Source organism: Sparus aurata, chromosome 14 (assembly GCF_900880675.1).
Source record: "Sparus aurata chromosome 14, fSpaAur1.1, whole genome shotgun sequence".
Lineage (NCBI taxonomy): Eukaryota > Metazoa > Chordata > Actinopteri > Spariformes > Sparidae > Sparus > Sparus aurata.
Genome location: NC_044200.1, coordinates 8,467,903 through 8,483,836, shown reverse-complemented (window position 1 = coordinate 8,483,836; position 15,934 = coordinate 8,467,903). Strand labels below are relative to the sequence as shown.

Here is a 15,934-nt window from a genome sequence, read left to right as displayed (position 1 = left end):
ACTAACTGCCGCTAACTGTAGCAACAATTAGCTGGTTAGCTCCGTTAGCCGTGCATGCAGCAGTCCAGAGTGGTAGCTCAGGTTACAGGGGATGTGCTGGTGTTTTCGGCCGCTAGCGCAGGAGCTGTGGAACGGTCCCTCTGCAGCACAATATAAAGACGTCATACTGTCAAAATTGTCAAAACTGTCATTTCTTCACACTCTGTAGACAATTTTGTTTTTTGTAAGAGACATACTTATTTTAAAGTTAATCGTTTTATTTTAGGTTACTACTAGAATAGGTTTACATGCTTTAATTCTCAAAAAACACACGGAGCATCACTCTATTCCCATTTGCCCGAAACACTCCAAAATTACCAAGACTGCTCTGATTTGTCGGCTCACACACGACTGAGCGCCGCTAACAACAACAGAGCAGCCGTTCTGATTAATTCCTACATGCCAAACTAGCTGCTACGCATGATTTATACAAATGCGTGCCATGGTGACGTCGTGTGATGTCATGAAGTCACGGAATTAAAGGCTGAGGCTGACGAGACATTTCTTTTCTGTTTTACTTCTGTTTTTTTTTTTTATAAAGTGATGCAACAAAAGACAAGTGAGACAGAAAATACACTTAAGTGTGACATGGAAAAAAAAGACGCGTAAAATTGGAGACAGTAAGACTAAACTAGACAATTAAATGAAACTGCAAAAACAAACGGGTACATTGCCTTGTATGTTGAGGATGTTGAAATGCGGTTTGTGTGTAGTGTTGTGTAGTATTTTATTAACATTACACTATGTGGTAGTTTATTCAAATACTGACAAAAATAAATAATGTAGAAAAAAAAAAAGATTAAATCCTATTCAGGAAATGTGTACAGCTTATGAGAAAAAAATATATATCAGGTAGACATTATATGTTTAGTATTTATGAACAAAATGATGAAAGCAAAATATAAACCTGAAGTATGGGACCGGTGTAAATACATTACTGCCATCTGGTGGAAAACCTCTGCTAGTGCGAGAGGTGTCAAAGGCAGCAACCAATGTGTATAACCAAACTTTCCACCCTTTCAGTGCCACACCTAAATTCTCATATTTTGGCTTCAGATTCTGTTATGTCCACAACCCGAGCAGGAATACTGGTGAATACTATTTTGGTAAATAGTAGCTAGAGATTGCAGCTAACTCTCCAGCGGTTCCATGGTGTAATGGTTAGCACTCTGGACTTTGAATCCAGTGATCCGAGTTCAAATCTCGGTGGAACCTAATTTAATGCTCATTCAAGGTCTCAAATAACACAAAGTCCATATGGAGCATATACAAGAATGGTTGTCTCTTACATGGTTTGTGCAGTGTTAGTAACGTTAGCTCTCTGGGCTTTGATTTCAGTGATCTGAGTTTAAAACCTAGAGGAACCTAGTAAACAGCCGCAAGTTGAAGTCAACTTAAATGTGTATGATACTTAAAGTAAGTTGACATTTTATGGTTTGTAAAATTGAGTGGAAAGTTATCCTGCAAGAATCTGCAAACTTTTGCATCTGACCTGCCTTTAGCCAGGTTCCACCGAGATTTGAACTCAGATCACTGGATTCAAAGTCCAGAGTGCTAACCATTACACCATGGAACCTCTGGTGTTAAAGTCTTATATGAAGTCAGCATACACCTTATACAAGCCGTACAACAGATATACAATCAGTGACTAAATGGTCCTTGGCAAAAAAGCAGCTTTTACCATTTTTAAATGTGACTACATAAATTGCATTTCCTGCGAAAATGATGACGGCTGAAGTGACTTCGAAAAACTACTGAATATACTGGAAAATACTTGCCTGAAATGCATAAAAAAATAAGAATGAATTGTCAAGATTTTGCTGAATTTTTCAAGTGCTTAAAAGGCAGAAAAGCTTGAAAGTAATAGGCTGAAAGAGCTTAAAAAGCGGAACATTTTAATATTTGACCGGTTTCTCTAGCTGAATGTATGCTGAAATAGCAGCAGAACGAATTTTAAAAAATTCCCCATAGGGATGAATGGGAACGTTTTCGCAGAAAAGGCTGAATATTTCTAGAAGTATGATAGATCCAAACAAGCCAAAAATACAAGCCATCATGTCCTTAACGTGAACATGTCCTGAACCTTTTGATAGTTGGATGGTTTCTGTAGCTCAAAACTTGTTGGAGGAAAAGCGAGCCGAAAAATGTACGGAAGAAAAATAATAATATTATTAAATTCCAGAAGAACAATAGTGTGAATGCTTGCAGCGCTAGAAAATAAAGAATTCCGTGCGCAGAAGAACATAATTGTGAATGCCTCCTGGATTCACAACCAACTAACCTACCATAATGTAGATGGAGTTTATTCATTTTGGAGGAGATTTTGAGGTGAGATTTCTCCACTTTGCTGCAGTGAAATGTATGGTTGCAGCATTCACACTAACTAGGTTATCTAAGTGACACACACTCACATGACTTTTTCTATTATTGATCCACACAAAAAAAAGCGATTGTAGTGTAACTATCGGTGGATAGTTAAGTAATATTCAGAGGCAGTCCTTGAAGTGGGCCAGTACTCAAAGTTCTACTTTTAAACTGCATGATTATTCCTACATACAGGGACTTCTCATAACCTGTCAGTGTTTTTGCCTGGTGGTCATGTTTGTTATATAGCATTATGATATTGTCTATGTATAAAATAGAGACATGGGACGCAGTAAGAAGGTCTTGACATTCAGTTGTTTCCTTTATTTACACATCACCAGTTTCGCCATAGGTTCCACCGAAACCTGAGCTCCGATCACTGGATTGGAACCAAGAGTGCTAACCATCACACCAGGGAACCTCTACAGAGAGGCTTAGTTTCAATTTGTGGGCAAAATAACTTTTAGACGGTCACACAGGGATTATCAACACAGTGTCTTTGCTACGTGGATAGCGACACATCTTTTTCCCAGCTTTTAAATGAATTTATAAGGGTAGGGTGGTTACGACTGAACAGGTGATCAGTGGAACAGTGGAACAAAACAAAGAAACCAGTGGCAGATATACACTCCCCATGTAGCGTGCAGGCTGTATTAAACACTTTTGTTCTCTGATAAATCTGATCTCTGAAAGTAGTGCCAGGTGCTGAAAACAGTCAGGATGGATGGGCAGTCTAAGGCGCTGCAGTCTCCTCGCCAGTGGACCAGTGTGCAAATGAAAGTCTATTTACTGACTTTCTCCCCCCAGATAGATGTTGGAGGTGCAATCTGTCAGAATCCACAGGTGGAGGTTGCAGTGGATGCTGCTGGCAGAGGCGGTAGGTGGACTTGTTGAAACCGTCTGCTAGAATCTGCAGGTGGAGCTGGCGGCTGCAGGTTTCTGGCAGAGACTTTTGGTGGTGGCTTGTGTCCGTCTGCACTAATCTACTGATGGAGGCTGTTGTTTTTTCAGCTGAGGGCGGAGGTGGAGGCTTCAGTGGTCTTCCAAAATCTGTGGGTGGAGGAAGACAAAAGGTTACTGGCGGAGACTGTCAGCAGAAGATGGAAGACACTTTGGGTGGAGGTTTTGGCTGTAGTTGCCTACTAGAATCTGCAAGAGGAGGTGGCAGCTGCAGGTTCCTGGAAGAGGTTTTAGGTGGAGGCCTCTGTTGCTCTTGTTGAAACAAACTGACTGGTGGAGGCAACAGGTTTTTTAAGCTGATGACGGAGTTGGCGATGGATGTTCAGGTTGAGGCGTCATCGGTCCACCAGAATCTGTAGGTGGAGGAAGCAACAGGTTACTGGCAGAGACTGTGAGCGTGAAGATGGAAGACACTTTAGGTGGAGGTTCTGGCAGCACTTTCCAGGAATCTGCAGGTGGAGGTGGCAGCTGCAGGTTCCTGGAAGAGGTGGATGTTTCTGTCGGTTGACATTGAAATGGCATTTCTCTGCTAGAGTCTGCAGGTGGAGCTGGTGGCTGCAGGTTCTAGCAAAGGCTTTAGGTGGAGGCTTGTGGTTGTCAGAACACATCTACTGGTGGAGGCAGAGGTTCTGATTTGGATGGAGGTGGAGGTAGAGGTCTTAATGGTCATCCAGAATCTGTTGGTGGAGGAAACAACAGGTTACTGGCAGAGGATGTAGGCCGAAGGTAAAAAACACTTTGGGTGGAGGTTTTAGCTGCGCTTTTCAACCAGAGTCTTCAGGTGGAGCTGGTGGCTGCAGGTTGATGGTGGAGATTCGGTGGAGGCTTGTGTTGCTCTTCTTAGTACAAATGGACAGGTGGAGGCAGCAGGTTTTTTTTTAGCTGATGGTGGAGGTGGAGGTGGAGGTTTCTAGAAGAGGACTCAGTTTGGACTTTAGTTGGAGTACATGGGTTGCAGCAATCTGTCAGAATCCACAGGTGGAGGTTGCAGTGGACGTTGCTGGCAGAGGCTGTAGGTGGACTTGTTGCAATTCTCTGCTAGAATCTGCAGGTGGAGCTGGTGGCTGCAGGTTTCTGGCAGAGGCAGTAGGTGGAGGCAGGAGTTGGAAGCGGCTGCAATTGGATGAATCAGGTTGCAGCTGACTACAAGAATTTTACAGGCGGAGCTGGCAGCGGATGTTCTTGGCTGAAGATTCGGGTGTAGCATGTCTTTGCAGCTGTCTGCTGTCTGCAGGTGGAGGCTAGAGCAGCAGATGGCTGACGTAGTAAGAAGGCACGGTTTAGATTTAAAAGTGGCTGGAGAGACTTGTAGGCGGAGGATGGAGCCTCTTACTCCAGGTGGCTCTCAGAGGTCGGGTCTTGTCAGGTGGCGTAGATGGTGTTCGAGGTGGAGGCTTGATTACTGACAGAGGCTGCATGTACTGATGTCAATTAAGCCAGTTGTGTTGAAGTCTCTAATATTTACAGGCTGGATCTGATCTTATTGAACTGTTATCACAGTGTTAGAGTGAAGCCGCTGTTCTCAGGTCAGTCGGACTTCTTTGCTCTTTTAAGTAGAGGCTGTCCAGGGCTCGCTTCTCCCAGAGTGTCTACGTCATAGATAGTCCATGAGCCAGGGCCCCAAATTTGGGCCATCGGTATCATCTGGGGGGGACAAAGTCTCATAGTGATTTTTGGCAAGGTATACACCCCGAGTACTAGAAAAATCACGATAGCAGTGCAGGGGTGGTAGCGAAATCACTTTTTTCAGCTCATGAAGTTACTAACCCCTAAGATAAATTCCGTTTTTGAAAGCTGGTGTATATTTGGTTTAGGCTCATGGTAGGGATATTTTCAATGTTCTATAATATGATTCTTGGTATCGTTGAAAAGGGGACGTTTTAGGCTTTCATTTAAGCCCAGTACTGAATCTGTCTGACAAACACAGAGGTCGCATGACTTCTTTCAACCAGAAATAACGCACATTTTCTCACAATTTCCGCCTAAACTGTATGCTTTCTTTTATCCCTGTGGCATGACAGAATACCAGGGACACAAAACTCAACAACTTCAATACTCACGGCACTCTGATGATTCAGAAAATGTACAATATACCCACACTATTTATTTGTGAGAGCCTTTAATTAGACTTGTGCAGCCAGCACAAGTCTTCAGAATAGAATAGGATGGAGCCCTATTAGTCCAGGGCAAAATGGCCTATTGAATCCTGAAGAGGGGAGGAGAGACTCCACCCCCGTACGAGACGTCCACGTGTGTGCGTCCGTCTTGATGGGTTGATGATGTCATGACGGGGCGGTCCAGTCTCTCCCACAGCTTCCACTTGATATGTCGTCCCAGCTGCAAACTGTAAGGACGAGCCCAGCCGCTCTGGTACCTGTGAGGAGTGGAGGGAACACAGATGGTGTAAAATGTGAATTGAAAGAGTCAGCATGTTTGAGCCGAACGTACCTCAGCAGGACGTCTACCACTTCATGGTAGACTCTCTGGTAATCTTCCACTGAGCAGTTGTGTATCTTTACTGGGCCGGAGCGGTTCGCACCAGTGGAGCTCGGCTGGTTGGCAGGTGGGCCGGGGGGCACGTTGGACGCCGCGGGCAGGTCAGCAGGCGGGATGGTGGACGGAGGCGCTGGGACCAAATTGCTCTTCCCTGGACCATGAGCAGAAGGTGTAGAAGGAAGGGAGGTGGAGCTCCGCTTCCTCTTCCAGAGAAATTTGGCCTTAGCAGCAGAGTGCTGGGGCCCCGGGGTTAAACTCACCTGGAGGAGGTCAGCAGCACACGAGAGGATGTCAGGCCGTTCAACTTGTTACTTATCAACAGAATACTTTCACACTCTGACAAGAGAAACATCTACATCAGAAGGGAACGTTGTGTTTTTTCCTCCAGATGTCTAACCTGCTCGTTCCTGCAGCATGGACACTTGCTCCAGGAACCGCGTGCCCAGCGCGCAGAGCTTCTCCTGCGGCTGCCGTAGTCGTGGTCACGCAGGTGGACGGGAAGGTCACACTGCAACAACACACACACATTCACATGTCACAGTGAGGCTCTGAAGGTGCAGTCATAGCAACAGGTTGCATTGAATAGAGCGGATCTAATTTCTGTAACTGTCCTTTAAAAGTAATATAAATTAGCATAGAGGCCTGTTGCTCCAGACAGGTGCAACAGTGAGCAGCTGGGCCAATAAAATCCAGCTTATCAACAGTCCTACACGAGGAATACTGACAATATATTGATTTATAATTCAGTAAAAGCAATTTTTCCGAGTTAATGCACATTATCTTGATTATAAACTTGATTATAGATTCTTTTACTTGTAATAGAGTATTTTTGCAGGATATATCCACCTGTACTGAAGTAGGACTGAAGGGTCTGACTAGCTCACCTGTCCACCACTGCCTCCCACTACATGATGTACAACATGTCTGCTTCGGCCTGAACAGCTGCTTCATTTCCAAACACTTTAATAACCTTCATTCTTTTCTCTACACTTCATTAGTTTGTGTACTTGAGTCTATTGTCTGTACCATGAGACATGTTACAGTGTTCATCTCAGAGCCTGGTGACTTTTCACCTGTCAGGCTTCACAACACACAGAAAACACCATCAGACTGTCAAAGTGTTCAAGTCTCACATGTTCCATGTTGGAGGTCGGTTGTGTGTCGGCTGTCAGTCTCAGCGGGTCGTTCGTCGTCATCTGCAGCAAAAAAGTTTTCAGGAGAAAGAAAAATCTACAGAAATTGACGAGTGGAACGGGTCAAATCCCTCGTGTTGACAGTTTCGGGCTTTGTTTTGAAATGATGACCTGATGGGAATGATGCACCTGGAGAAAAACACAGCAACCGTGGAATCCTGCGGGGCCATTTTTTGTGCGCGTGTGTTCTACAGTCACAGCTCGCCTCTTAGTCCAGATCTAACCATGAGGAAATGTTCGTTTCAGTCCTGATAGAAACAGCTCCTTGTGACAGGACCACATGTGAAGGCTTTTATTTTGACATAGAAACATTTCACACTCCTTAAGTAAATTTTTTTTTAACTTAATCTATATCTCAGGTTCTTAGACTCTCAGCTTGTATGGACATTATTTCATTAACATCAGAAAGAGTGCAACAAGTTACCAGTGTGTATTTTATTAGTGGAGCTGCACTCACACACACACACACACACACACACACACACACACACACACACACAGAAATCCCAGCTGTCAGCACAGGTTTAAAAGTCAAAGTACACATTTAAATTTAGTGCATAATTAATAAATATTATCCGTTCAGTTAAGTTTATTCATACATTGACTTTGTGCACATCTTTTTTAACAGCATGTCTCCCCGCTGGTATTTCAGAGAGATATGAGTGCATATGTAACTATGAAGAAATGTCCACTCTGACTGCATCCTCTTCAAAGCAGGTTTGCAAGCATCACCTCAGTGAACTGTACTAAATTGTATTTACATAAAGGTATAAAAATAGAATCAAACTGTTATTACTATCTGTTTTCCACTGAGCCACATATCAGAATTGTGTGAATTCAAGTTTCAGTATGAATGTGTCATCATGCAACAAAAGAAGTATAAAGAAAACTCCACGTGTAGTTCCTGTGCTACACACAAACGAACACAAACTGATGAGTACAAAAATTCTCAGGTCACAGAAATGAACTTTGAAAATGACAAAACTTTCAGCTTAGACGATAAATCACATTGTATGACAAAGTCTTGTTACATAAAGGTACAAATTCTGACCCGAAATCGCGGAAATATCAAGAGCGTTCTTGTTTTGTATCATTTGTCAGAGATGAGATGAAGTCCTGTGTCTGCTGACTGTGACACAAACGTGACAACAGTGGCTGTGTTTATAGTGCTGAGTCAGTTTAATTTATGACAGCATTAAAGGCTTAATATCTTAAAAGCACACGTGATTGGTCAAGTGGAAATCCTGGTTACTTTAACAATGTATTCTGATACAGTTAATAATTACCTGTTAAAATTGGTAGTGAGAGAAAAGGAATATCGACAAGATGACCTTTATTTGATCTGAATATCTGTGTATTTGGATTCACTCATGACCAGAGTGATGTGTGAGACTCATGGAGTGTTGTCACGTGTGCACATGTACATGGTTACAAACTAGTGTATCATTCTTCACTTTATGATTGTAATCCTGTTACTATTCCCCTTTTTCTGAAAAAAATTAATTAAAAAATCTGAAATCTAACTACATCGTTTTACAGTAAATTTCATACTGTTTTCTTTGTTTATATGTGGCGTACCCTGCCACCTTTCTAGTTTAAATTGGTGTTGTGGGACTTTATTTTCCTCTGAGAACAGCTGTTTACTCACTTATGGAAAACATAAATATTTCTAAGTTTGTATTATTAGCTCATTAATATTGTGAATATCAATATCTCAGTTTGAATTCCACTTTTCAATTAGAATTTTGAAACAAAAAAACAATAGTAAATAGAATAATTGTACGACTCTTGCTGTTGTTGTGGTGCATTACACATATCTGGATTTTTTATCACCATGAACAAGAATTGTATTCTTTCAAACACAACAAATAGGCTGCATAAAATGTTTTGTTGTTATCAAATATGTTGTCAAATTATCACGAAAGGTAAGTTTTGGTTTAAATGATAAGAACTAAATGTTTATCAGCAGGAAACACAAATGTAAACAATGTATACTTACATACATTTTATTTTTTTGCATGAAGACCTGTGTCTGTAAACTGTGACTTCTTTGTGAAGACTGACTTTTCTTTGATAAAAACAAACATTTGACTCAGAATGTTTACAAGACCAGATAAATTAATATGAATATTTTGTCTTGATAAGTTGTGTTATTATTATCTAAACCAATATGTTGCCTAAGGTATCATTATTACAATCATTTCAAATGATCATACACATTTAAAAATCCAGTTTGTACCGTTTAGTTAATTTTTAATCCAACAGTTCACAGATCTGCACACTTCCTGTGGAGCTTGTATGATGATACATATGACTACATGCTGTCACAAAGACAAGCTTTGTTATCATGGCAAATGAAACATCAGCGTCTTCAGCTGGACTATTTTAAAATAATTCACTGAAAACAGAATAATGTATGCTGATATTTTATTGGCCCTCTGAAAGGAGTTCTGTTGTCTCTTTCCTTGCAGCAGCAGAGAGGTCCCGGGTCAGGACCTTGTTGGGCTCTGGGTGATCTTGAGTTTTGACCGAGAGGAACCACGTGGAGAGGTGATGAATCACTGCTGTTGTTCAAGTGAAGACACCGGATATCATTTCCTGCAGGAGGATAATATATGCATTTATTTGTTCTAAATCTAGGTTAGATCATTCATAAAAAAAATAATTTAAAGTTCTTTAGTTCATTAAAACCCATGAGAAATATAACCAATGTGTGGCTTACCTCAGTGTTTTGATGATTTCTAGCAGCTCTTTGGAGGACAATGCCATGAAGGTTACACAGCTTGGACTTCTCCATGACAGCTGACCCAGTTTGATGATGCCTTTAGGAACAGCACGGATCCACCAGCTGATGTTTGTCTGAGATGACACGAAACAAAATAAATTAAAGTTCTGAAAATGTGTTTCTAACCACTCACATGGAGTTCAGATCTTTCTATAACGACTCTTTAGTTTAGCACTCACAGCACTTTACTCACTGGATGTTTGCTGGCAGTGGAGTTTTCTGGTGGCGGCTGTAGCTGTTTGCAATCATCTGCAGGTGGAGGGGACTGCAGGTTGCTGGAAGAAGCTGTAGGTGGAGGATTATTCTGCAGCTCCATGCCAGAATAAGCAGGATGAAGCAGCGGTTTCAGGTTTGTGGCAGAGGGTGCAGGTGGAGGTTCAGGCTGCAGAGGATGGCAGAGGACTAAGATGGAGGGTTTGACCACAGCTATCTGCAAGAATCTACAGGTGGGGGAAAGAGTGCCATCTCTCGTTTATCTATTGTCAGCCGCTTTGCAAAACGACCTCCAACTCCTTCCATGTTGCCATGTGGGTATTGTGCTCCTGGCTATCCTCATGAACCTTCTGCAAGTGGCTTGCATTGTTCCAGTCCTTTAGTCCTTCCTTATTAAGTCTGTATTCTTTTGGAGAAAACATTTAGCAGCAGAAGCAGTGAAAGCTATCATTTCTGTTTGAGTACATCAGCCTGCTTCTTTTGATTTTTTTCAGCACTGACTAAGACTCTGTTACAAAGGTCATGTTGACACTCTCCCATCTTTGTTTTTTGGGAAACGTGTAACTGCTTTTTTATTTGAACTGGTCCTCTGTGAACTAACTCTCATCTCACTTAGTCAGTTAGAAGAGATGTCCAGTCAGCATCTATTGGTGCAGCCTTTAGTCCTGACGCTGTGTCACTCTGCTGTGCTGAGGTAGAGGGACAGGAGCTCCTGATGCTGTGTCACTGGGCTGGTGGTGGTGAAATATGTTAAAACTGCGTCTAAAGAGAGAAGAAAAGTATATGTGAACAATGGATGTTACATTTTAATAAAAAAAATCACAAAAACAAACAGATGCTTGATGTGTGCTATACATAAGACTAATATAGACTAATAATGAAAATGTGGTTTCGGTCTTTTGGACCTTGTAATTCAGGGCAGCATTTCAACACGGTGATGTGCACAAGGGAGGGGCAGTGGCTAAATTGTTGAAAAACGTGCGCTAAAGTGCCCTCCTGGGAGCCAAAAGGTGTGCTAAAGTGCCCTCCTGGGAGCCAAAAGGTGTGCTAAAGTGTCCTCTTGGGAGCCAAAAAAGCGTGTCAAAGTGCCCTCTTGGTTGGCAAAACACACTAAACCGTCCCCTTGGCTGGTTAAAACATGATAAACTGCACTCTTGGGAGCCAAAACACGCGCTAAAGTGGCCTCTGGGGGGCAAAAAACGCACGCTAAAGTGCCCTCTTGGGAGCCAAAACGTGCGCTAAAGTGCCCTTTTTTTTCACCCCTGCCCTTCAAAAAGTCTGTGCACGCCACTGTTCCAACATGAGAATGACCCCAAACACACCTTCAAGACGACCACTGCCTTGCTAAAGAAGCTGAGGGTAAAGGTGATGGACTGGCCAGGTACGTCTCCAGACCTAAACCATATTGAGCATCTGTGGGGCATCCTCAAATTATGCTCAACTTTTTGGATACAATATTCCATCAGTATGCAACTTGTACTTATCTCTCTTCATCAGTATATAGAATATGCTCATCGTCTGCACCTCTCTCTATAAAGTCCACATGTTGTTATCCTCATCTGCATGTGAGGCAGTGACTCACTCAGCACTTTACTAGTTTGCACTCTGGTTAGATGTAAACTTGAACGGCACTTGAACTTAAAAAGTTAAACAGTAAAGTTAAAAACGAATCCAAAACTGACACTAATCTAATTTTGCCAGCAGTCTGAACCAGTCTCATGTCAGTGTTATTACAATTTTGCGGCTGACTGCATGTTAATAACACCAAACCCAGCCGAACGAGGCGGAACTCACACACCCTCATTACTACTTAACGTTAGATTACTAGTAAGATGACATGACGCTACTGCTAGCTAGCATGATTATATCATGGATGCTCGGGGAATTTAAACAATATATACAATCAAATGACATACCTTTTCGTCTTTGAAGCTTTCTCCTGCCCCGGATGGCTTTTGCCGTTTCATTTTCCATGGACCCGTCTACACACAGCCAACCGACCGACCACCATCAATGTGTGTGCCCTAGCGTGATGTGACCGTGACTTGTAACAGAATTGTCATTTCTTTTACTTGCTTTTAATTCATTTTTTTTATGTCAAAGTATTGTTATAGATAGAGGGATGGCAAAAACTGTTGAAAAATAAATAGACATAATTTTAATTATATTTTTTTTCTCGCGCAATATTTGGCGCCCCTCACTAGATGGCGTCCTAGGCAAGCGCCCATGTCGTCTGTTGGAAGGCCCGCCACTGACTGTGACTGACTGACAAACGAACTGGACCAATAGCGGATAATAATGTGAACATTTGATTGGTTTAATAGTTTGTCTGTAAAGTATTCTTGGGAAAACGAACCAATAGACGTTCGAGCAGAGGTGGGAAGGGCGGGTCCATCTGAACTATAAAGCTAAGCGTTGAGCTGGTAGGTTCGCGCGTACGGAGCTGCGAAGTCAGTCACTGAAAGGTCTACCCTAACCCGAGAGAAAATAATGAGGGAAATTGTGCATATTCAAGTAGGGCAGTGCGGAAACCAGATTGGTGCCAAGGTTAGTAAATTGATGTAATCGCCTTTTGAGTATTAAATTGAGTCATTTTAACCAGTAACACCGTGTTTTATTGTCTTGGAGCCGGTGCTAGCTAAGTTATGTGCCTGTGCGCGTCCCAGAAGCCACATTCTATGAATATCAATGTGTCCTACTTTTGAAATGACTCCTTTTAGTGTTTTATCCAAGCTGATACTGCTTGGTTTCTGTGAAGACCTTGAAGTACAGATGAAAAAACCCCAACACATTTTCATATATTTCTATTTTTATTGTAGTTATGATTTCTGTCGAAATAATGCCGTTTGTCTGTTGTAGTATAACGTTAACGTTACATCTTTAAACTGACATCTTAAATGTCAGTTTAAATGTTACAAACGGTTTTTCTGTAAGTTAAGCTAACTATCCCCAGTTAGTTAGCTCAGTAACTGTTAGCTAACTAACTGGTCAGTTAGCCGTCAGTTAGTGAGCAAACAGTTACAGTTAGCTCACTAACGTTAACTGTTAGCTTACCAACGGACGGCTAACAGACCAGTTAGTTAGCTAACAGTTAACCTCTATCACCTTACTGCAATGCACCTTACTGGACTGCGAACAAAACGAAGTGTTTGTCGTCTGAAAAGTGCTCCTTGGGAAATACTTAAGTCATATTACTGTGATGTTTGTATGAAATTATTTTTGCAGGAGAAACATAGAGGGAGAGCTGGGAATTTTCAGATTCATAGCTGTTGAGTGGCAGCCAATAGGGGATCAGGGCGCAGTGCGCGGAAGAGGGCAAGGCGGGAAGTTGTGTTTAAAACAATTCAATAATAGGCATTGATTAGATCTGACATTTATATGCCAATAAAATAATAACTGGAACACTCCACATACATGGATGCAGTGTTAAGATTTGTTTAAGATTACACAAGGTTTATTCATCTTTTTACAGTTTTGGGAGGTGATCAGTGATGAGCACGGCATTGACCCAACTGGCACGTACCATGGTGACAGTGACCTGCAGCTGGACAGGATCAATGTCTACTACAATGAAGCCTCGGGTTAGTGTAGCGCATTTCTGATTTTACTTGCACACTCTGAGAATACTTTTCCTTTTCCCCTAACATCTCTTATGCTTTTTGTAGGTGGTAAATATGTCCCCCGTGGAGTGCTGGTTGATCTTGAGCCAGGCACCATGGATTCTGTGAGGTCTGGACCTTTTGGCCAGATCTTCAGACCAGACAACTTTGTATTTGGTAAGTTTGTGTAAATTTAACAAAATGTTCAGCTGCTACTCATTATGTACCAAGAGTGCCGTGAGGCTTAATCTTGATTCTTGTCTTCCAGGCCAGAGTGGTGCTGGCAACAACTGGGCAAAGGGTCACTACACTGAGGGTGCAGAGCTGGTGGACTCTGTTCTGGATGTGGTGAGGAAGGAGGCAGAGAGCTGCGACTGCCTGCAGGGTTTCCAGCTCACACACTCTCTGGGTGGTGGTACAGGCTCTGGTATGGGCACCCTGCTCATTAGTAAGATCCGAGAAGAATACCCCGACCGCATCATGAACACATTCAGCGTGGTGCCTTCCCCAAAAGTATCAGACACGGTAGTTGAGCCCTACAACGCCACACTATCAGTTCACCAACTTGTAGAGAACACAGATGAGACCTTCTGCATCGACAATGAGGCCCTGTACGACATCTGTTTCCGCACCCTCAAGCTCACAACCCCTTCATATGGTGACCTCAACCACCTTGTGTCTGCTACCATGAGCGGTGTCACTACCTGCCTCAGGTTCCCCGGACAGCTCAATGCTGACCTGCGTAAGCTGGCTGTAAACATGGTGCCATTCCCCCGTCTGCACTTCTTCATGCCAGGCTTTGCTCCACTCACAAGCAGAGGCAGCCAGCAGTACAGATCACTCACTGTGCCAGAGCTCACCCAGCAGATGTTCGATGCCAAGAACATGATGGCCGCCTGTGATCCACGACACGGCCGCTACCTGACAGTGGCTGCAATCTTCCGTGGGCGCATGTCCATGAAGGAGGTGGATGAGCAGATGCTGAACGTGCAGAACAAAAACAGCAGCTACTTTGTTGAATGGATCCCCAACAACGTAAAGACCGCCGTCTGTGACATTCCTCCCCGTGGCCTCAAGATGGCTGCCACCTTCATTGGTAACAGCACAGCCATCCAGGAGCTGTTCAAGCGCATCTCCGAGCAATTCACAGCTATGTTCAGGCGTAAAGCTTTCCTCCACTGGTACACAGGTGAGGGCATGGATGAGATGGAGTTCACTGAGGCAGAGAGCAACATGAATGACCTGGTGTCTGAATACCAGCAGTACCAGGATGCCACTGCTGAGGAAGAGGGAGAATTTGATGAGGAGGGTGAGGAGGACCTGGCATAAATGCCATTTCTACAAATCTGTGCTGTTGCAACGTTAATTTAATGTTCAAAGTCTTTCAAGTTTTCAGTGTTCTGTTGGCTGTTGAAATAGAGTGGTGTTAAAATGTCAATAAAAGTTGTTATGCATATTTGGTGTCTTTGGTTTTCATTCTGATATTAGTTATTTGCATGGGAAAGTGTGAGTTTTGAGTTGATGTACTTACTGTACATAGTGTTGCTGCATGTCTGGTATATTGCTAGAAATGAGCCATCAAAAGGAGTGTACTTTAACTTTTAAACTTTGTGGTGCCGTTACATAATTTGTAAGAATGCCTTTAAAGCAAACCAGAAATGCATGTTATGCTGCTAGTGCTCTGTAATCCATACTACATTCATATTATACAGTTGAAGTGGAGATCAGTGCAGACTAGTTTACAATACCAGATCAAAGTTCATTAACAGCTTTGTTGGATCACAAGTTATACCAGCACATGACTATTCAAATATGCTAACATCACAGATTTCATGTTTTAACATCATTCATTGCCAGAATATCAGATAATGTGATATGTGAGTTTTTTAATGAAAGGGTCTGTACAGAATAAGAATGATACTATAGAATAGTGCTGAAGGTTCTCCGTCATCCAGGTCATGGTAAGTTCAAGTGCTGTATCAAAGGCAACTGGACTACTTGAATGTTATGGCTGTATCCCAATTCAGGGGCTGCAGGCGGGGTCCTTTGAAAAACGTGAGAAAAATAAAAATGGATGCAAGTGCATGTAGTGTCATATCCATGTGAGAGTTGTGACAGAAAACCTACATTTATTAAATAAAATACCTTCAGCTTTCCATGACTCACGCACGACTTCAAAAACAAAAAAAAGAAAGAAAGAAATACACATCCACGTCACCTCCAGGGCTCTGTAGGAATGAGTACGGTGTCTCATAAATCCTACACCACTGCAACACCACATGAAA

At 42.5% G+C, this 15,934-nt stretch overlaps 2 protein-coding genes and 2 non-coding genes across 4 annotated transcripts; 2 read left to right on the top strand and 2 right to left on the bottom strand.

Annotated features, from left to right (window-relative positions):
* The first annotated feature begins 1,182 nt into the window (after positions 1-1,182).
* trnaq-uug (transfer RNA glutamine (anticodon UUG)) lies at positions 1,183-1,254 on the top strand. The gene has a single exon. It is a non-coding gene; the product is annotated as a tRNA-Gln (tRNA).
* Positions 1,255-1,543: 289 nt separating this feature from the next.
* Positions 1,544-1,615, bottom strand: trnaq-uug (transfer RNA glutamine (anticodon UUG)). The gene has a single exon. It is a non-coding gene; the product is annotated as a tRNA-Gln (tRNA).
* A 3,832-nt stretch (positions 1,616-5,447) lies between these two features.
* Positions 5,448-7,150, bottom strand: LOC115595632 (uncharacterized). The gene is made up of 4 exons (XM_030440316.1): positions 6,993-7,150; positions 6,257-6,367; positions 5,812-6,119; positions 5,448-5,737 (listed from the first exon to the last, which is right to left on the bottom strand). The coding sequence occupies exons 1-4, from the start codon at positions 7,053-7,055 to the stop codon at positions 5,560-5,562; spliced, it is 660 nt and encodes a 219-aa protein (XP_030296176.1). The 5' UTR covers positions 7,056-7,150; the 3' UTR covers positions 5,448-5,559.
* A 5,291-nt stretch (positions 7,151-12,441) lies between these two features.
* LOC115595964 (tubulin beta-1 chain-like) lies at positions 12,442-15,105 on the top strand. Its single transcript, XM_030440817.1, has 4 exons — positions 12,442-12,597; positions 13,523-13,631; positions 13,716-13,826; positions 13,918-15,105. Exons 1-4 carry the CDS (start codon positions 12,541-12,543, stop codon positions 14,976-14,978), a joined length of 1,338 nt encoding a protein of 445 aa, XP_030296677.1. The 5' UTR covers positions 12,442-12,540; the 3' UTR covers positions 14,979-15,105.
* The last annotated feature ends 829 nt before the right edge of the window (positions 15,106-15,934 follow it).